The 21,211-nt window shown below is 49.8% G+C and overlaps 1 protein-coding gene across 1 annotated transcript in view; it reads left to right on the forward strand.

Moving 5' to 3' along the window:
• Positions 1 to 777: 777 nt before the first annotated feature.
• LOC117083824 overlaps positions 778 to 21,211 on the forward strand; it is a 48,844-nt gene continuing 28,410 nt past the window's right edge. The window contains exons 1-3 of the mRNA XM_033211913.1: positions 778 to 1,206; positions 14,426 to 14,504; positions 20,539 to 20,656. Coding sequence (XP_033067804.1) covers positions 14,463 to 14,504; positions 20,539 to 20,656 — 160 coding nt within the window. The 5' untranslated portion in view covers positions 778 to 1,206; positions 14,426 to 14,462. The remainder of the gene's footprint in view (positions 1,207 to 14,425; positions 14,505 to 20,538; positions 20,657 to 21,211) is intronic.

Genomic DNA, 21,211 nt, shown 5'->3' on the forward strand with positions numbered 1-21,211 from the left:
GGTCTTGCTGGGGGCGCTATCCGTGGCTGCGCTGGTTGCGGAGGGTCACGGGTTGGGGGCGCTATGTGGACCCTCAGTGCCCATGGCGGGGAACTTGTTGGGTGTGATATCCGAGGCGTCACTGCCCATGGCTGGGGACTGGTTGGGGGCGCTAAGCATAGGCTGCCCTGCCTACAGCATGGGACATTATCGGGGGCGGACGGCCAGTGGCGGGGGTGTGGGGGCGGGTTGTATGCTATGGGGGGGCTGCACTGCCCGGCAGGGAGTAGGCTGGGTGCGCTATCGGGTTTGCACTGCTGGCGGTGGGTGACACACAGGGTCCACTATCAGGGGCTACGCTGCCGCGGTGAGAGGCGTGTTGGCGCTTTAGCTATCCTAGCTGCGGCTGACTGCACAGACATCACTGAGGCCTTTTTCTGACTTCTACACACTCCCTGTGGCAATCCTCACTGTGGCTGTCACCGAGAGCCAGTTCCTCATCAATGGGAAACCTTTCTATTTCCACAGTGTCAACAAGCATGAGGATGTAGACGTGCACTGGGGCTCCTAGGTCCTCGTGGGGGCTGCTTCTGGTCACCTTCCACTTTCGCCTTCCCTGTGTGCTGTAGCTGAGGGCAGCTCAGGGCAATGAGGCAAATGGCTCCAAACCACCCTGCTGTGGAGCTGGTGCTTGGGCTGGAGAGGGGGCTCACGGCATGGCTCTCCAGAGTCCTGCCATTGGAGGAAGTGCAGCTTTGACAGGGACAGTCTGTCTGTCCTAACTCTGCTGTCCTCTAGATCCGAGGGAAGGACTTCGACTGTCTGCTGCTGGTGAAGAACTTCGACTGTCTGCTGCTGGTGAAGGACTTCAACCTGCTTTGCTGGCTTGGCACCAACGCCTTCTGCACCAGCCACTATCCCTACACAGAGAAGCTGCAGATGTGTGACCGGGATGGGATTGTGGTTATTGATGAGTGTCCCGCTGTGGGCCTGGTGCTGCCATGAGTCCCTGCTGTGCACCTGCTCCGTCTGGCCAGCCCATGGGCCACACCGTGCCTCTGTCCCTTCCCTCCTGGCCCCTGGCAGCTCTTCAACAACGTGTCTATGCATCACTATATGTGGGTGATGGAAGAACTGGTGCACAGAGACAAGAATCACCCTGCCCTGGTGATGTGGTCTGACCAATGAGCCTGCGTCCTACCTAGAATCTGCTGGCTACTACATCAGGTGAGTGCCCCCGGCCTGTCCTGGGCTGGATCGGGAAGGAGACCCTGGCAGGTGGCAGACGGGTGGACGTGTGCAGTCCGAGATCAGCGTCCCATCCCACCCCAATGGGAGGGCCGTCCATACCCGGACAGTTCAGGGAACCAGATATCCACCTACCCAAATTGTGGTTTTATTTTTCTGTGTTTTTGAGACAGAGTTTTGCTGTGTCGCCCAGGCTGGAGTGCAGTGGTGAGATCTTGGCTCACTTCACCCTCGGCCTCCTGGGTTCAAGTGATTCTTCTGCCTCAGCCTCCTGAGTAGCTGGGATTACAGACACGCATGAGGGCATGCACTTGGCCTGTTTTGTTTTTGAAATGGGGTTTCACTCTGGTGGCCCAGGCTGGAGTACAGTGGCACGATCTTGATTCACTACAGCCTCGATCGACTTCCCAGGCTCAGGTGACCTTTCTGCCTCAGCCTCCCAAGTAGCTGGAATTATAGATGTGTGCCACCACCACCACGCCCAGCTAACTTTTGCTTTTTTTTTTTTTTTTTTTTTTTTTTTTAGGAAGTCTTGCTGTGTTGCCCAGGCTGGAGTGCAGTGGCGTGATCTCAGCTCACTGCAACGTTAACCTCCCAGGTTCAAGCGATTCTCCTGCCTCAGCCTCCCGAGTAGCTGGTCACTGCAACTTTAACCTCCTAGGTTCAAGCGATTCTCCTGCCTCAGCCTCCCAAGTAGCTGGGATTACAGGTGCATGCCACCACGCCTGGCTAATTTTTGTATTTCTAGTAGAGGTGGGGTTTCACCATGTTGGCCAGGATGGTCCCCATCTCTTGACCTTGTGATGTGCCCGCCTCGATTTTCCAAAGTGCTGGTATTACAGGTGTAAGCTACCGTGGCCAGCCAACTTGCATTTTTTTAAGCAGAGACAGGGTTTCACCATGTTGGCCAGGCTGGTCTTAGAGTCCTGACCTCAGGTGCCTGCCTTGGCCTCCCAGAGTGCTGGGATTATAGGCTGATCAACTGTGCCCAGCTAATTTTTGTATTTTCAGTAGAGACGGGATTTCACCATGTTTGCTAAGCTGGCCTCGAACTCCTGGCCTTCAGTGATCCGCCTGCCTCAGCTGCCCAAAGTGCTGGGATTATAGGTGTGAGCCGCAACGCCCACCCCCTTTTCTTCCTTACAATCATGCAGTTCTCATTCAGTGTTCAGAGGTGGAGTTTTTTGCGGTAGAGGCAACAGAGGTTGTAGAAATGCTCCTTGAGGCAGATGCCACACCCCAATTTCATGGAGTGCTTTAAGCTGAGCGAAGTCTGCAGCAAGTGGAAGGCTCTGAGAAGTCGTCCCAGCCTGAGCAAAGGACAGTTCAGGGCTCAGGGGCACAGGAGTGTGCTCAGCAGCACTGGGCGGACAGGGCCTTTGTTGCGAATGTGAAGAGTACAGGCTTCCAGCAGCGGGTGCCTGAGGCTTCTGGACAGGCTTCTTTGGGACGTGGCCAGAGGAGATGCCTGTTTTCTGGGGCAGGAATTGGAGGGAGCGCCCGGGCTGGAGAGGTTCAGCCAGGCTGTCACAAGGCTTTGAAGCTTCCCATATGAAAGCCTGGCTGTTGGAGAGCGTGGGTTTGGAACTTGAGGCTAGGGGCTTCTATTCAGTCCAGTGCCAGCCACAGCCTTTGGATGGGCAGAGCAATGATCGGGGGAGGGTGTAAAAGAAAAGAAATGAACTGAGGAAAGAGAAGAGGAAAACAGGCTTCAACAACAGTCTAGGCCGGGTGTGGTGGCTCACTCCTGTAATCCCAGCACTTTGGGAGGCCGACGTAGGTGGATCACGTGAGCTCAGGGTTCGAGACCAGCCTGGTCAACAGATAGTGAAACCCTGTCTCTACTATCCAAAAACTAGCTGGGCGTGGTGGCGGATGCCTGTAATCCCAGCTACTTGGGAGGCTGAGGCAGGAGAATCTTGAACATGGGAGACAGAAGTTGCAGTGAGTCAAGATCGTGCCCTTGCACTTCAGCCTTGGCAACAAGAGTGAAACGCCGTCTCAAAAACAACAAAAAACAGGCCAGGTGTGGTGGTTCACGTTTGTAATCCCAGGCCTTTGGAAGGCCAAGGCAGGAGGAGTTTCAGACCACCCTGGGCAATATAGCAAGACCCTATTTTTACAAAAAATTAAAAATTAGCTGGACATGGTAGCGTGTCCCTGTGGTCCCAGCTACTCAGGAGGCTTAGGCAGGAGGATCTCTTGAGCCCAGGAGATCGAGGCAGCAGTGAGCTATGATCGTGCCACTGCACTCCAGCCTGAGCAACAGAATGAGACCCTGTGTCTAAAAACAAAAAACAGTAAGAGAACAGGACCATCACTCACAGCACCTCTGCCTCTGCCTCTGCCCTCCCTACTTGAATGAGGAGGAGGGCGTCTCAGCTGCTCAGAGCAGCCCTTGAATGAGCCCCAGCTATTTCTGGGGTCCTCAGACAAAACCTCCCATGGCCAAGTCATACCCAGCATGGGCCTCCTCCCCTGTTCTGGCCCCCGCTCAGAGATGCTGAGTGACAGAGGCTCAGGCTCCTGGCAAAACCTCACCCCCGAGGCCCCACAGCTCAGACCCAGTCCTTGGTTCACACAACCCCACTTCCGGCCTCTTTTTCCCTTAAGACCAATTTTTCCTGGAAGATCACTGGATCCCTCATTCAGGTGGAGTGCTGTAGGATGACACTTTTTCCAGGGGTGACCCAGGCCTGCAGGGTCCCAGTGTCACAGGCAGACCTTGCCTGAGCCTCCACCTGAGCCCCTGCTCCTCCTCTCCCTCAGGGAGGTGGAGATTGCAGTGAGGTGAGTTCACGCCACTGCCCTCCAGCCTGGGCAAAAGAGCGAGACTTTGTATCAAACAACAACAACAAAAAAAGGCAGGGGCGCAGGCACTGGAAGAAGATAGGGCATGGACGAAGCTGCCTCAGTGCCACTTTCCTGCCCGGCACTCAGATGCCGTTCCACCAGGCCCACGAGGCCTCTGGGGAAAGCCATGTTCATAGCCGAGACCAAGGGGGTTGCCCTCAACCAGCTGTCACTGCAGGAGCTGCAGAGCATCGGGCGGCCCACCCCCTTCCCCACACCGTCTCCTAGGAGGTGAGCCTGGGTGCCTGGAGCCCAGGGTGGCCTGGGGCCCTGGCCCACCCCTCCCTCTTTTCAGCCTCGTATTCTCAGGCAACATGAGCCATGTGTGGAACTACGGGCACAGCGTGGAGCAGTATGGTACCCTGGATGGCACTGTGCACTCCAGCATCGACTGGCAGATCAGGTGCGGGCATTACTGCGCAGATACACAGCAGGCCTAGGTCCTCCCGCACCTGCCCCCAAATAAAATGGGTGCAAGAGGAGGTTGCTGCGTGTTTCCTGTCCTAGCCTGGCTCCCTCGTTGCTGGACATTTTGGGGCTGGCCTGTGGGTACGGTCAGGGACTGGAGAGGCAGAGCGGGGTCGCCTGTAATCCCAGCACTTTGGAAGGGCAAGGTGCGAGGATGCTTGAGGCTAGGAGATTGAGACAAGTCTGGGCAACCGAAGGAGACCCCGTCTCTACCCAGTAATAAATAACTAGCACAGCGTGGTGCCCGTGCACATAATCTCAGCTGCTTGTAAGGCTGAGGTGAGAGGATCACTTGTGCCTAGGAATGGAGTCTGCAGTGAGCTATGATCACACCACTGGATTCCAGCCTGGGCAACAGACGGAGACCCTGTCTCTAAAAAAATAAAAATTAAAACTTAAAAAAACTGAAAGCACAGAAAACTGGGTAAGGGGAGTGAGAGTCATAGATGGGAAGGGAAGAGGGGCCTCCCATCATAGCCTCTGCCCTGTCTAGACCCCATCCCCTTCAAATAGGGCATCACAGTGACCTCTTAGACCAGGAGTGGTGGCTCACGCCTGTAATCCTAGCACTTTGGGAGGCCTGGGCAACATAGCAAGACCCCAGCTACTGCATTAAAAAAAAAAAAAAACACACAGCCAAGCTGGGCGGGTGGCTCACACCTGTAATCCCAGCACTTTGGGAGGCTGAGGTGGGTGGATGACCTGAGGCCAGGAGTTCGAGACCAGCCTGGCCAACGTGGTGAAACCCCATCTCAAACTCCGTCTCGAAAAAAAGCAAAAACAAAAAACCAGCGTGTGGTGGCACACACCTGTAATCCCAGCTACTCGGGAGGCTGAGGCAGGAGAATCGTTTGAACCCAGGAAGCGGAGGTTGCAGTGAGCGAAGATTGCCCCACTGCACTCCAGCCTGGGCGACAGGGAGACTCCCTCTCAACAAACAAACCAATTACCTGGGCATGGTGGCAGGAGCCTGTAATCCCAGCAACTTGGGAGGCTGAGGCAGGAGAATCGCTTGAACTCAGAGGTCAGAGGTTGCAATGAGCTGAGATGGAGTCACTGCACTCCAGCAATCCTGAGGAGACTTAAAAACTAAACATAGTATGGTCTCCTGGATGAGATCTTGGGACAGGAAAAGGACATTAGGGGAAGTAGTAAAGAATAGTAAAGAATGAATAGTAAAGATGAACCTTAGTTGTTGATAATGTATAATCATGTATCGGTATTGGTTTATTGGGGCTGGGGATGGTGGCTCGCATCCTAGTACTTTGGGAGGCTAAAGTGGGAAGATCCTGAGGTCAGGAGTATGAGACTAGCCTGGGCAACATAGTGAGACCGCATCTCTCTCAAATTTTTTTTTTTTTTCTTTTAGTCAGTGAACATGGTGGTATGCACTTATAGTCCCAGCTGCTAGGGTGGTTAAGGAGGGAGAATTGCTTGAGCCCAGGAGTTTGAGGCTGCAGTGAGCTGTGACTGTGCCACTGTGCTCCCGCCTGGTCAACAGGGCAAGATCCCATCTCTCCAAACATTTATTCGTTAAAAAAAATTTTTTTTTTTTGAGACAGAGTTTCGCTCTTCTTGGCCAGTCTGGAGTGCAATAGTGAGATCTCGGCTCACCACAACCTCTGCCTCCTGGTTTCAAGCGATTCTTCTGCATTAGCCTCATTACAGGCGCACGCCACCACGTCTGGCTAATTTTGTATTTTTAATAGAGACGGGATTTCTCCATGTTGGTCAGGCTGGTCTCAAACTCCCTACCTCAGGTGATCTGCCCGCCTTGGCCTCCCAAAGTGCTGGGATTATAGGTGTGAGCCACCGCACCCGGCCTTAAATTTTTTTTTTTAAACTGAAACAAGGTTTCACTGTATTTCCCAGGCTAGTCTTGAATTCCAAGACTCAAGTAATCCTCCCACTTTGGCTTCCCAAAGTGCTGGGATCATAGGCGTGAGGTGCCATGCCCAGCCAGGTTTTTTAACTGTTGCAATTTACCATACTAATTTAAGATGTTCATAAGAAGGAAGCCAGGTACAAGAGTATGTGTGAACTCTGCTGTCTTGGCAATTTGTCTGTAATACTGAAACTGTTTTAAAAAGTTTACTCAACCTCCAATGTGCTGCTAAAGAAAAAATAATTAAGAAATTAAAAGTATTTTACTTTTAAAATCTTTTGTATTTATTTTCTTGAGACAGGGTCTTGCTCTGTCACCCAGGCTGGAATGCAGCAGTGCGATGTTGGCTCACTGCAACCTCTGCCTCCCAGGTTCAAGCAATTCTTCCACCTCAGCCTCCTGAGCAGCTGGGATTACGGGCATGCACCACCGCGCCTGGCTGATTTTTGTATTTTTAGTAGAGATGGGGTTTCACCGTGTTGGCCAGGCTGGTCTTGAACTCCTGGCTTCAAGCAGTTCACCCTCCTTGGCCTCCCAGCGTGCTGGGACTACAAGCGTAAGCCATCGCGGCCAGCCTGTTTTTTAAACCTTTGTTTAGAACCAAGGTCTTGTGATGCTGCTCAGGCTGGATTCTAACTCCTGTGCTGAAGCAATTCTCCTGCCTCAACCTCCTGAGCAGCTGAGACTACAGCACGTGCCACCACACCCAGCCAAAAGTTTATGTTTTTTTTAAAAAAGAGAGGGCTTAGGACTTACTGGAGCACAGACGTCAAATAGCAGCCAAGTCCACAATTGTGCTCCCTTCCCTCTGGATCTTCCTTCCTGAGTGCCTGTGAAAAGCAAGCTTTGGCCCTCCCTATGCGGCTCCAGCCCGCCGGTGATTGTCGTTTCCTGATGGCCAGTCCTGTGGACTCTGGGCTTGCTTAGCCAACCCCACAAATGCAGAAGCCAAGCTTTTACCAGTACACCTGTCTGTGTGGATGTATGTCTCTATATAGCCTGTTTGTTTGTTTGTTTGTTTGTTAGAGATGGAGTCTAGCTTTGTCATCCAGGCTGGCGTGCAGTGGCACAATCTTGGCTCACTGTAACCTCCGCCTCCCAGGTTCAACCTCTGCCTCAGCCTCCCGAGTTGCTGGAACTACAGGCATGCACCACCACGTGCCTGGCTAATTTTTGTATTTTTAGTAGAGACAGAGTTTCATCATGTTGGCCAGGCTAGTTTCAAACTCCTGACCTCAGGTGATCTGCCTGCCTCGGCCTCCCAAAGAGCTGGGATTACAGACATGAGCCACTGTGACTGGCTAGAAGCCATCTGTTTCTATATCTAGGCACATGTGTGTCCCTATATGTTTATCTATATCTGGATCTGTGTATCCTACTGGTTCTGCTTCTCTGGTTTGAACCCTAACACAACATTTTTTTTTTTTTTTTGAGTTGGAGTTTTGCTCTGTCACCCAGGCTGGAGTGCAGTGGTGCAATCTTTGCTCATTGCAACCTCTACCTCTTGGGCACAACTAGTATTTTATAATGTGTTAGGAATTCAAGTGCTTTTCAAAAGATCAAACTACATACTTAAATACGTTTCAAATACAAACTTTTAAAATCATACTATGAAGCATTCAGTAAGATCCTACATTATTAGGCCAGGGACGGTGGTTTATGCCTATAATCCCAGCACTTTGGGAAGCCAAGGTGGGTAGATTGCTTGAGCTCAGTAGTTTGAGACCAGCCTGGGCAACATAGCAAGACCCTGTCTCCACAAAAAGTAGAAAAATGAGCTGGCATGGTGGTGCGTGCCTGTGGTCCCAGCTGCTCAGGAAGCTGAGGTGGGAGGATCACTTGAGCTCAGGAATTTGAGGCTGTAGGGAAGCGTGATTGAGCCATTGCACCCCAGCCTGGGTGACAGAGTGAGACCCTGTCCCCCCCCCCCAAAAAAAAGTATTATTTAAAAATAGGCCAGGTGCAATGGCTCATGCCTATAATCCCAGCACTTTGGGAGGGCAGAGCAGGTGGATCAGTTGAGGCCAGGAGTTCGGTATCAGCCTGGCCAACATGGTGAAACCCCATTTCTACTAAAATTGCAAACGTTTGCCCAGTGTGGTGGCACGTGCCTATAATCGCAGCTACTCAAGGCTGAGGCAGGACAATCTCTTGAACCCAGGAGGGGGAGGTTGCATTGAGCTGAGATGATGCCACTGCACTCCAGCCGGGGTGAAGGAGCAAGACTGCCTCAATAAATAAATAAATAAACAAATAAATAGCTAAACAGTTGGTTCAAATGGACATAAAGATGGAAATAACAGACACTGGGAACTCCACATGTGGGGAGGGAAGGAGGGGAAAGGGTTGGAAAACTGCTCATTGGGTACTATGGTCAGTGTTTGGGTGATGGGTTCAATAGAAGCCCAAACCTTAGCATTTTGCAGTGTACTCATGGAACACACCTGCACATGTACCTCATGAATCTAGTTTAATACAATAAAAATAATGAACTTAGTGCAATAGACAATTGTAGACGTTTAATCATAAAACACTTAAGATAAAATAGCACTGTTTTTTTTTTTTTTTTTTTTTTTGAGGCAGTCTCATTCTGTCACCCAGGCTGGAGTGCAGTGGTGGATCTCAGTTGACTGCAACCCCTGTCTCCCGGACTCGAGCAATTCTCATGCCTCAGCCTCCCCAGTAACTGGGATAACAGGCGCACACCCTCCGCCTCCTGGGTTCAAGCGATTCTCTTGCCTCAGCCTCTGGAGTAGCTGGGATTACAGGCACCCGACACCATGCCCGGCTAATTTTTGTATGTTTAGTGGAGACGAGATTTCTTCATGTTGCCCAGGCTAGTTTTGAACTCCTGACCTCAGGTGATCCAGCAGCCTCGGCCTCCCAAAGTGCTGAGATTACAAGTGTGAGTCACCGTGCCTGGCCAAATAATTTTCTTTAAGTCTTTCATCTTTAAATAATCCCTTTCATTTTGATAACTTTGAGATTATCTGACAGAATTCTTTGGGGAAAGGTTAGGACTGTAACCTTTTTATTGACAGCAAGCAGTGTGTTTTGCTCCCAAAAAATCATTCTGCTTTCTTTTGATCTTTCAGTTTCATAATGTATGAGTCGAGATTTTTTTTCTTTTTTTTTTTTTTTTGAGACAGGGTCTCACTCTGTTGCCCAGGCTAGAGTGCAGGTGTGATCGTGGCTCACTGCAACCTCCTTCACCTGGGTTCAGGTGATCCTCGTGGCTCAGCCTCCTGAGTAGCTGGGATTACAGGTGCACACCAACAGACCCAGCAAATTTTTGTATTTTTAGTAGAGATGGGATTTCACCATGTTTGCTGGGCTGGTCTCGAACTGCTGACCTCAAGTGATCCACCTGTCTTGGCCTCCCAAAGTGCTGGGATTACAGGTGTGAGCCATCACGCCTGACCTAGATAGAGATTTTAATCAATTTCCCAAATCAGTTTTGATTCTGTCATGCTCATTATCTGCTTCTTCAAAAAGTTTTTGAACCAGTGTTAAGAATATTATTACTGCATCAGTAGCCGGGCACGGTGGCTCACATCTGTAATCCCAGTCCTTTGTGAGGCCAAGGCAGGTGGATCACCTGAGATCAAGAGTTTGTAATCAGCCTGGCCAACATGGTGAAAACCCGTCTCTACTAAAAATACAAAAATTGCCCAGGTGTGGTGGCAGGTGCGTCATCCCAGCTACTCAGGGAAGCTGAGAATCGCTTGAACCTGGGAGGCAGAGGTTGCAGTGAGCCGAGATTGTGCCACTGTACTCCTGCCTGGGTGACAGAGGGAGACGCCACTCCATCTCAAAAAATAATAATAATGTTTTTGCATCAGACGCTTTGCTTTGTCGGTGTTACCTTCTGACTCTTGGAGATAGTATAGAAGTGTGAAATATGGAAAAATTATTATTAATTATTATTATTATTATTATGTTTTTGAGACAGAGTCTTGCTCTGTCAACCAGGCTGGAGTGCAGTGGTGAGATCTCGGCTCACTGCAGCCTCCGTCTCCTGAGTTGGAGTGATTCTCCCACTTCAGCCTCCCGAGTAACTGGAATTACAGGCATGTGCCACCATAGCCGGGTAATTTTTGTATTTTTAGTAGAGACTGGGTTTTGCCATGTTGGCCGGGTTGGTCTTGAACTTCAGACCTCAAATGATTCACCTGCCTTGGTCTCCCAAAGTGCTGGGATTACAGGTGTGAGCCACTGCACCTGGCCTGGAAAAATTATTTTTAAATTAATTAAATGTATTCTTGTTCAATTTGGAATTTTAGTGAATCAAAAAACTCCATGAATAGTCTCAATACAAAATAATTCAGATTTCAGACTCAGGCCAAAACAATAGTATTACACCAACGAAAATACCAGTATTTCCTTTTTTTTTTTTTTGAGACGGAGTCTTGCTCTGTCGCCCGGGCTGGAGTGCAGTGGCCGGATCTCAGCTCACTGCAAGCTCCGCCTCCCGGGTTTACGCCATTCTCCTGCCTCAGCCTCCCGAATAGCTGGGACTACAGGCGCCCGCCACCTCACCCGGCTAGTTTTTTGTATTTTTTAGTAGAGATGGGGTTTCACCGTGTTAGCCAGGATGGTCTAGATCTCCTGACCTCGTGATCCGCCCGTCTCAGCCTCCCAAAGTGCAGTATTTCCATTTTTAAAGCGAGCACAGCAGTCTGTGTGCAGTGGCTCATGCCTGTAATCCCAGGACTTTGGGAGGCAGTGGTAGATGGATCACTTAAGGCCAGGAGTTTGAGACCAGCCAGCCACCATGGTGAAACCCCGTGTCTACTAAGAATACAAAAATTAGATGGGCACGTTGGCATGTGCTTGTAAACCTAGCTACTCAGGAGGCTGAAACTTGAGAATCACTTGAATCCGGGAGGCAGAGGGTGCAGTGAGGTGTGAGCTGCGATGGCACCACTACACTCCAGCCTCAGAGACATAGTGAGACTCTGTCTCAAAAAAACAAAAAAAAGCGTAGTGCCCAAGGATACTGGAAAACCAGGATGCTGAAGACCAAGGTAGAAGGAGTAGGGTGGAGCATAAGCAGAATACATTCTCAATGAATGGTTCTTGAATAACTCCATGATAATTTAGACAATTACCGCATCTGCCCTAAAACAGACCTAAAGCTAATGAGTGAGTTTCCTTGCTCTATCGGTGAACTAATTGATGTTTTTCTCCTGAGAGCTACTGTGTGGCCAAATGGGCATTCCTGAGTGAAGACTAGCTATGGGCAGCATTCTGCTAGGGTTTTGTTCTTTCTTTCCTTTTTTTTTTTGTTTTTTGTTTGTTTGTTTTGAGACGGAGTCTCGCTCTGTCACCCAGGCTGGAGTGCAGTGGTGCGATCTCGGCTCACTGCAAGCTCCGCCTCCCAGGTTCACGCCATTCTCCTGCCTCAGCATCCCGAGTAGCTGGGACTACAGGCGCCCGCCACCTTGCCCGGCTAGTTTTTTGTATTTTTAGTAGAGACGGGGTTTCACCGTGTTAGCCAGGATGGTCTTGCTCTCCTCACCTCGTGATCTGCCCACCTCGGCCTCCCAAAGTGCTGGGATTACAGGCGTGAGCCACCGTCCCCGACCGGGTTTTGTTCTTTCTTAATTTTTTTTTTTTTTCCCAGAGACGGGTCTAACTATGTTGCCCACACTGGAATGCAGTGGTATAAACATAGTGCACTATAGCCTTGAACTCCTGGGCTCAAATAATCTTCCTGCCTCAGCCTCCTGGATAGCTGGGGCTACAGGTGTGTATCATCATGCCCAGGTAGTTTTTTAAAATTTTATTTTAACTTTTTCTGCAGAAACAAGCTCCTACCATGTTGCCTGGACTGTTCTTCAATTCCTGACCTCAAGTGATCCTCCCACTTTTTCCTCCCAGTGTTGGGATTACAGGCATAAGCCACTGTTCGAAGCCTTTTATCACATCTTGAAGTCAGTAAGAAATGGATCATTTCATCTGGCTGGGCGCAGTGGCTCATGCCTGTAATCCCAGCACTTTGGGAGCATGAGGCGGGCAGATCATGAGGTCAGGAGATCGAGATCATCCTGGCTAACAAGGTGAAACCCCGTCTCTACTAAAAACATAAAAAATTGGCCAGGCGTGGTGGCGGGCGCCTGTTGTCCCAGCTACTCGTGAGGCTGAGGCAGGAGAATAGCGTAAACCCGGGAGGCAGAGCTAGCAGTGAGCCGAGAGCACGCCACTGCACTACAGCCTGGGCAACAGAGCGAGGAGACTCTGTCTCAAAAAAAATAAAAAAAAGAAGTGGATTATCTCATAGACCAGAGCTTTCAGAACAAGTCAGTATTTTGGCTATTCTTGGCCCTTTGCATGTTCTTTCTCTGTTTTTTCTTTGAGACGGAGCTTTGCTCTTGTTACCTAGGCTGGAGTGCAATAGTAGCTGGGATTCCAGGCGTGTGCCACTATGCTCGGGTAATTTTTTTATGTTTTTATAGTAGAGATGGGGTTTTGCCATGTTGGCCAGGCTGGTCTCGAACTCTTGACCTCAGGTGATTCATCTGCCTCCGCTTCCCAAAGTTCTGGGATTACAGGTGTGAGCCACCATGCCCAGCCTGCATTTTCATATAAATTGAGAATTAGCCAGGCGTGGTGGTACACATCTGTAATCCTAGCACTTTGAGAGGCTGAGGAGGGAAGATCACATGAGCCCAGGAGTTTGAGGCCACAGTGAACTATAATTGCACCACTGTACTCCAGTTTAGACAACAGAGCAAGACCCTTTTTAAAAGAAAATTATAATCAATTTGTCAATATTTGTTAAGAAATATGTTGAGATTCATTCTGATGGTGGTGGTTTGCTAAAAAAAAAAAAAAAAGGCCGGGCACGGTGGCTCATGTTTGTAATCCCAGCACTTTGGGAGGCCGTGGCAGGCGGATCACAAGGTCAGGAGATCATTCTGGCTAAAACCGTGAAACCCCGTCTCTACTAAAAATACCAAAAAAAAAAAAAAAAAAAAATTAGCTGGGCGTGGTGGCAGGCACCTGTAGTACCAGCTACTCGGGAGGCTGAGGCAGGAGAATGGTGTGAACCCAGGAGGCAGAGATTGCAGTGAGCTGAGATTGTGCCACTGCACTCCAGCCTGGGCAGCAGAGAGTGACTCCGTTTCAAAAAATAAAAAAGAAAGAAAACAAAATGTTTAGATTTTGATAAGGATTACATGTAATGTACAAATCACTTTGGGGAGAACTGATCTTTATAATATCGAGTGTTCCAATCCATGAACATGGTATATTTCTCCAGACTCACACAAATATTAATGAATGCAAAAGAAAACATCAGATGGATAGGGTTGTTGATTCAGAGAACACCCATGGCAATGTCGGTCTGGCATTACTTGCCTTCTGAGGGCTGTTTCTGCTTCTTACTTCGTTTTTCTAGGTTGCCAGCATATCACATGAACTTGTCGTATGTCCAGTGCTGATCGATTCAGGGGAAGGCACCTGTCCCAGGCCGGTCCGATAAATGTCCTTACACAGATATTTGGAACGGAGACTGAAAGACAGTTGAACCAGCCTCTCTGATTGCAAAATATAAAATTTAGGAGCTCCCTGTAACCGTGCTTCAGATTATGTGAACTAGAGGATTGGGGGAATTGCTGAGAAAAAAGGACAAATCTCAGAGAAACAGAGATAAGAGAAGACAGTGGTGTTTGAGTCTCTGACTCCAGTTCTTAAGGCCAGTGAATTCTGACAGATAGAACCATCTTGCTTATGAATTTCAAGAGACAGGCCATAAACCTGTCTTTAGGCTTAAGCTAGTTTGAGTTGGGTTTCTGTCACATGCAACAAGAGTCCTGACTACTGCAGTTGAGTGAAATTAAAAGGTATAGCCTCAATAGGTGAGCTAGCTCTGGTTTAAAAGACTTCCAGTTTGAATTACACTCCATTCCCTCTGGTGCCCTTAGAAAGAGCCCTCTCTTAACACAGGCCAGCAGCGGGCAGTCATGCTTTTGTTTTTTTTCTCCGCAGGAATTTTACTGCCTTGATTTGAGACAGATTATCAGAGATGGGCACCGTTATCCTCTCTTTCATGCAGGATTTATCACATGTAAGTATTTGTCTTATGTTTGGATGCTACATTTTGGTTAGAATTTAATGATCATCTCTCTCATCAAGATTACCCACATGATCACTCTAAGGCTGTTGCAAGCCTAACTGACAAGTACTCCATATATCAAGATGTCAAGTGCAACCCAAAATAAGATGTAAGCACCAAATGGGACTGAGAGAGAAATGCTAGAAATCGTCACCCTTCCTGCCTTTCTTGATAATGACCATGCATCCTGTGAGGGAAAAAGCGTTATGGTGATAGAAAGGTAAGGTTCTGAAATTTGAAGAGATTGGAGGCCAGGTGTGGTGGTTCATGCCTGTAATCTCAGCATTTTGGGAGGCCAAGGTGGATGGATTGCTTGGACCCAGGAGTTCCAGATGAGCTGGGCAACATTGTGAGACCCCATCTCTAAAAATAAAAATAAAAAAAATTAACTGGGTGTAGTGGCTCACGCCTATAATCCCAGCTACTCAGGAGGCTGAGATGGGAGGATCGCTTGAGGAGGTCAAGGCTGCAGTGAGCTGTGATCATGCCACTGCACTCCAGCCTGGGTGACAGAGTGAGACACTGTCTCAAAAAAAAAAAAAAAAAAAGATTGGAGGGAAGAATTTTTAGGATGGTGTGCAGGGAAAGGGCGTGCCATGTATATGCAGATAGTCCTTAGCTTTACAAACTTAACTCGTGAACAGGCTACCTTTCATACATTTTATATACTGTATACTGACAGATCCAACACACTTTTCAAAGGTCACATTTGAACCTTTTTTTTTTTTTTTAAGACGGAGTCTTGCTCTGTCACCCAGGCTGGAGTGCAGTGGCACGATCTTGGCTCACTGAAACCTCCACCTCCTGGGTTCAAGCAGTTCTCCTGCCTCAGCCTCCCAAGTAGCTGGGACTATAGGCACGTGCCACCAGGCCTATTTTTTTGTTTTTGTTTTTGTTTTTTTGAAAGGGAGTCTGGCTCTGTCGCCAGGCTGGAGTGCAGTGACCGGATCTCAGTTCACTGCAAGCTCCGCCTCCCGGGTTTACGCCATTCTCCTGCCTCAGCCTCCCGAGTAGCTGGGACTACAGGCACCCGCCACCTCGCCCGGCTAGTTTTTTGTATTTTTTAGTAGAGATGGGGTTTCACCGTGTTAGCCAGGATGGTCTCGATCTCCTGACCTCATGATCCGCCCATCTCAGCCTCCCAAAGTGCTGGGATTACAGGCTTGAGCCACCGTGCCAAGCCTTGCATTTTTAATAGAGGCGGGGTTTCACTGTGTTAGCCAGGATGGTCTCGATCTCCTGGCCTTGTGATCTCCCCACCTTGGTCTCCCACCGTGCTGGGATTACAGGCTGAGCCTTCGTGCCCGGCTGTACTACTTTGAATAGGTCTTAATAGGTTTTGATTGTTAATTATTGGTAAATTAATTTCAAAAAGCTTCCACAACATGGATGAACCTTGAAGACATTATACTTAGTGAAATAAGCCAGACACAAAAGGGGCAAATGTCATTTGAATCCACTTTTATGAGGTACCTAGAATTGGCAAATTCACATAGACAACAAGTAGATTTGAGTTAACGGGGCGAGGGGGAAGGAAGAATGGGGGGCTGTAGTTAATGGGTTTAGAGTTTCTGTTTGGGAAGATGGAAGAGTTCTGGAGATGGATGGTGGTGAAGGTTGCCCAACAGTGTGAATATACTTAGTGCCACGGAGCTGTACGTTTAAAAATAGTGAAAGTGGAAATATTGATGCTATGTGTGTTTGACCACAATTATAAAAATGGAGCTGGGCATGGTGGCTCACACCTGCAATCCCAGCACTTTGGGAGGCCAAGGCGGGCAGATCATCTGAGGTCAGAAGTTCAAGACCAGCCTGACCAACATGGTGAAACCCTGTCTCTACTAAAAATACAAAAAATTAGCAGGAAGTGGTGGCGCATGCCTGTAATCCCAGCTACTCGGGAGGCTGAGGCAGGAGAATTGCTTGAATCTGGGAGGCAGAGGTTACAGTGAGCCAAGATTGTGCCATCGCACTCCAGCCTGGGCAACAAACAAGTGCGAAACTCTGTCTTAGAAAAAAAAAAGGAAATGGAGCTATATGTAGCAGGAGAGAGAGGGAGAGATCAATTTTTTTTTTTTTTTTTGGTGAGATGGAGTCTTGCTCTGTTGCCAGGCTGGGGTGCAGTGGCGCGATCTTGGCTCACTGCAACCTCCACCACCGGGTTCAAGCCATTCTCCTGCCTCAGCCTCCTGAGTAGCTGGGACTACAGCTGCGTGCCACCATGCCCAGCTACTTTTTGTACTTTTAGTAGAGACAGGGTTTCACCATGTTGGCCAGGATGGTGTCGATCTCTTGACCTCATGATCCGCCTGCCTCAGCCTCGAAAAGTGCTGGGATTACAGGCGTGAGCCACCACGCCTGGCCAGTATTACACTTCTTTTTTTTTTTTTTGAGATGGAGGTCCACTCTTGTTGCCCAGGCTGGAGTGCCATGGCACGATCTCAGCTCAGTGCAGCCTCCGCCTCTGAGGTTCAAGCAATTCTGCCTCAGCCTCCCGAGTAGCTGGAACTACAGGCGTACACCCATGCCTGGCTATTTTTTTTTTTTTTGAGATGGAGTTTCATTCTTCTTGTCCAGGCTGGAGTGCAATGGCACGATCTCGGCTCACCACAACCTCTGCCACCCGGGTTCAAGCAGTTCTCCTGCCTCAGCCTCCCAAGTAGCTGCGATTACAGGCATGTGCCACCATGCCCAGCTAATTTTGATTTTTATAGAGAAGAGGTTTCTCCATGTTGGCTAGGCTGGTCTTGAACTCCCAACCTCAGGTGATCCACCCTCCTTGGCCTCCCAGAGTGCTGGGATTACAGGCGTGAGCCACAGCACCCGGCCTTTTTTTTTGTATTTTAGTAGAGATGGGGTTTCACCGTGTTACTGAAGCTGGTCTTGCAATCCGCCCACCTTGGCCTCCCAAATTGTTAGGATTACAGGAGTGAGCCACCGAGCCCAGCCCAATATTGCACCTCTTAAATTCACTTCTCTATTCCTTTTCTTAAATGTTATATTCTCATAATTTTAAGAGTGAAGATTTTTTCGAGGGCCAGGCATGGTGGCTCACGCCTGTAATTCCAGTACTTTGGGAGGCCCAGGTGGGTAGATCACTTGAGGTCAGGAGTTCAAGACCAGCCTGGCCAACATGGTGAAACCCCCTCTCTGTAAAAAATAGAAAAGTTCGCTGGGTGTGGTGGTGCATGCCTGCAGTCCCAGCTACTTGAGAGACTGAAGCATGAGAATTGCTTGAACCCGGGAACTCAGGAGGCAGAGGTTGTAGTGAACCGAGATCGTACCACTGCACTCCAGGCTGGGCAACAGAGTGACACTCAGCCAGAAAAAAAAAAAAAAAAAAAATGCTGAGGCAGCAGCTCACGCCTGTAATCCCAGCACTTTGGGAGGCTAAGGCGGGGAGATCATGAGGTCAGGAGTTTAAGACCAGCCTGACCATATGATGAAGCCCCATCTCTACTAAAAATACAAAAATTAGGCGTGGTGGCACGCACCTGTAGTCCCAGTTACTTGGAAGCTGAAGCAGGAGAATCACAAACCCAGGAGGTGGAGGTTGCAACGAGCCAAGATGCCACCACTGCACTCCAGCTTGGGTGACTGAACGAGACTCCATCTCAAAAAAAAAAAAAAAGGAAGTTGTTTTTGAAAATAAGCAATAAAGGCCAGGAGCAGTGGCTTACACCTGTAATCCCAGCACTTTGGGAGGCTGAGGTGGGTTGATCACAAGGTCAGGAGTTAGAGACCGTAATGGCCAACATGGTGAAACCCTGAGTCTACTAAAAATACAAAAATTAGCTGGGCGTGGTGGTGCGCACCTATAGTCCTAGCTACTTGGGGGCTGAGGCAGGACTGTCTCTTGAACAAAGGAGGCGGAGGTTGCAGTGAGCCGAGATTGCATCACTGCACTCCAGCCTGGCGACAGAGCAAGACTCCATCTCAAAAAGAAAAAAAAGAAAAGAAAAGAAGAGAACAGAATAAAATCTCACTGGGCATGGTGGCTCATGCCTATAATCCCAGTACTTTGGGAGGCCCAGGAGCTCGAGACCAGCCTGGGCAACATGGTGAGACCCCATTTCTACAAAAAAATATTAAAAGAAAGTTAGCTGGGCATGGTAGCACATGTCTGTGGTCCCAGCTACTCAGGAGGCTGAGGTGTGAGGATCGGTTGAGCCCAGGAGATCAAGGCTGCAGTGAGCTGTGATGGTGCCACTTCACTCCAGTTTGGGTGTCAGAGCAAGACCCTGTCTCAACAAATAAATAAGCAAATAAATAAAAAAAATCTTATATTTACATCACAAAACCAATCACCAATTACTAGACCAGCTCCTAAGGTAGAAACACTTTGGTCCGAACCACCCTTGGCAGGGAGCTTGCACCCAGTAAGCCCTAGCTCAACACCACATCCTTGTACCAAAGAGAGTTTGAGATTAAAATCCAGAAAAGCAAAGTTCACACTTCTTGTGGTTTTGGAGTCTGAGAAGGTGGTTTTATTGTTTCTTAATTATATTGAGCCTTCTTGTAGCTTTAAAGGGAATGTCACTGGGTGCAGTGGCTCATGCCTCTAATCCCAGCACTTTGGGAGGCCAAGTTGGGTGGATCACCTGAGGTCAGGAGTTCGAGACCAGCCTGGCCAACATGTTGAAACCCCGTCTCTACTAAAAGTACAAAATCAGCCGGGTGTGGTGCCACATGCCTGTAATCCCAGGACTCTGGAGGCTGAGACAGGAGAATTGCCTAGAACCTGGGCGGCGGAGGTTGCAGTGAGCTGAGATCATGCCAGCCTGGGCGACAGAGCAAGAATCTGTCTCAAAACAACAACAACAAAAGGAATGTCTAGATGCAGTAGCTAAGTACGCAGAAGCCTTTTCAGTGTGGGAGTTGAGGTGACTGAGTCCAGGGACTCCAGGTTTTTGGCTGAGGGGTTGAGACCACCCATGGTCATTGTGATGAGATGAAGATGGAAAATGAGCTGTGCTGGGGGAAGGTGGTCATCTCCTCTGGACGTGATTAGTTTGAGATTCCTGTTGGGTAGCCCACCGGGCATGGTCAGTAGGCAGTTGAGGAGCTGAGAGGGTTTGGAGCTGGGATAGACTCCAGCCTCACTATGTGGGCAGTAGTGGGGGTCACAGAGTTTGAAGATGGCCAAGAAATGGGTCTGGTGGGGATCTGGGGAGTCAGCAGCCAGGCATGGGCCATGGGGAAACAGATGCCAGGGGAAGAGGAAAGGGGAGTCTCAGACCCCAAAGGGAAAAGAATCACTGGAAAGAGGGGCCAGCCCCATGTCACATCCAGCAGAGACACCAGGTACAGCAGAAAGACCTTGTTGGCCATGACCTGGTAGAGATGGGGGTGAGAGCCTGGGGGACCACACCATGTCCCCAGCACACAAAACGGTGCCTGGTAGACAGGATGGATCTATGGATGGGTGGACAGGTGGATGGATGGACGAATGGATAGATGATAGATGCAAAGACAGATGAATAGATGGAGAGATGCATAGATGGACAGATGGAATGAATGATCAGAAAAGGCTTCATGAACAAAGTGAGACTGAGCTGCATCTCCATGGATAGATATAAAAGGAGAGGACTCTCCTGTTGAGTCAGGAATGACCCAGTGTCCTGGTCCAGGGAGGAAGTCAGCCTGGCTTGACTGGGGACACTTGTGGTGGATTTCAGAGGCCCTTGAAAAGAGGTCAAGTGAGGCTGGGCAGGTCCGAGCCAGCTCAGGACTCCTGAGCCACACCGCACAGCTGCCTGAGGGGATGTGTCACTCAGGGAGTTGCTGGGACCCACTGGGTCAGTGTTGCCATCAGCACCAACAGCTTCAGAGAGTGGGACACAGGCTGGGGTGACTCCAAGGCTGTGGGTGGCACCTGCCTCAGAGAAGGGACAGGCACAGAGACACTACTGGGATACTGGCCACCCCCATGCCCTGTGCCTAGGTCACAGCCTACACACTGCAGCCCTGTGCCCCTCACACCCAGCAGGTTCCTGTTCCAGCACAGCTCCTGGACTGGCCCCAGGTGCTGGCCCCGGGGTTTCGATCCAAGCATAATTCATGGAAGCATGTGTTTGGCAGCGGGACCCAGCTCACTGTTTTAGGTACGTGGCTCTGACAACCTTTCCCAGCCTGTCCCACCGTCTCCTGTCTCTGGAAAAATCTGTTTTCTTTTTCTGGGGCTTCTTCCCCTCTGCCCTCCAAGCCTTAAGCATCGAACCTTTCTCCATGGGGCCTGGGGGAAGCGAGCTAGTCTCAGGGTAACTGGTGGGAAGGGCTCCCACAGTGGGAGCAGCCGCCTTCAGGTTCCAATGGCGGGACACAGCCTGGTCCTGGGGGCCTGTGTTGGAATTGGGCAGGGTCAGGGCTTCTCCCCTCTCCCAGGGCACAAGTCTGAGTGAAGGACAGAGGCCGGTTCTGATGAGGGGCCCTGCAGTAGCCTTAGAGACAGTCACTGGGACCCCAGGGTCTAGGCTGAAAGTGGAAGCCCATCCAGCCTGGGAGGGCTACACGGGGGCCTGGGGACACAGGGGTTAGCCCAAGGGGAGTCCCTGTGGAGGGCACACAGAGGGCTCTGGGTTTAGGCTGCAGCTCTGTGGCCTGTGCTGGGTCGTGAGGATACGGGGACAGAGAGAGATGAGTGAGACTGGGTGAGGTCG

Source organism: Trachypithecus francoisi, unplaced genomic scaffold (assembly GCF_009764315.1).
Source record: "Trachypithecus francoisi isolate TF-2019V2 unplaced genomic scaffold, Tfra_2.0 Contig00395, whole genome shotgun sequence".
Classification (NCBI taxonomy): Eukaryota; Metazoa; Chordata; class Mammalia; order Primates; family Cercopithecidae; genus Trachypithecus; species Trachypithecus francoisi.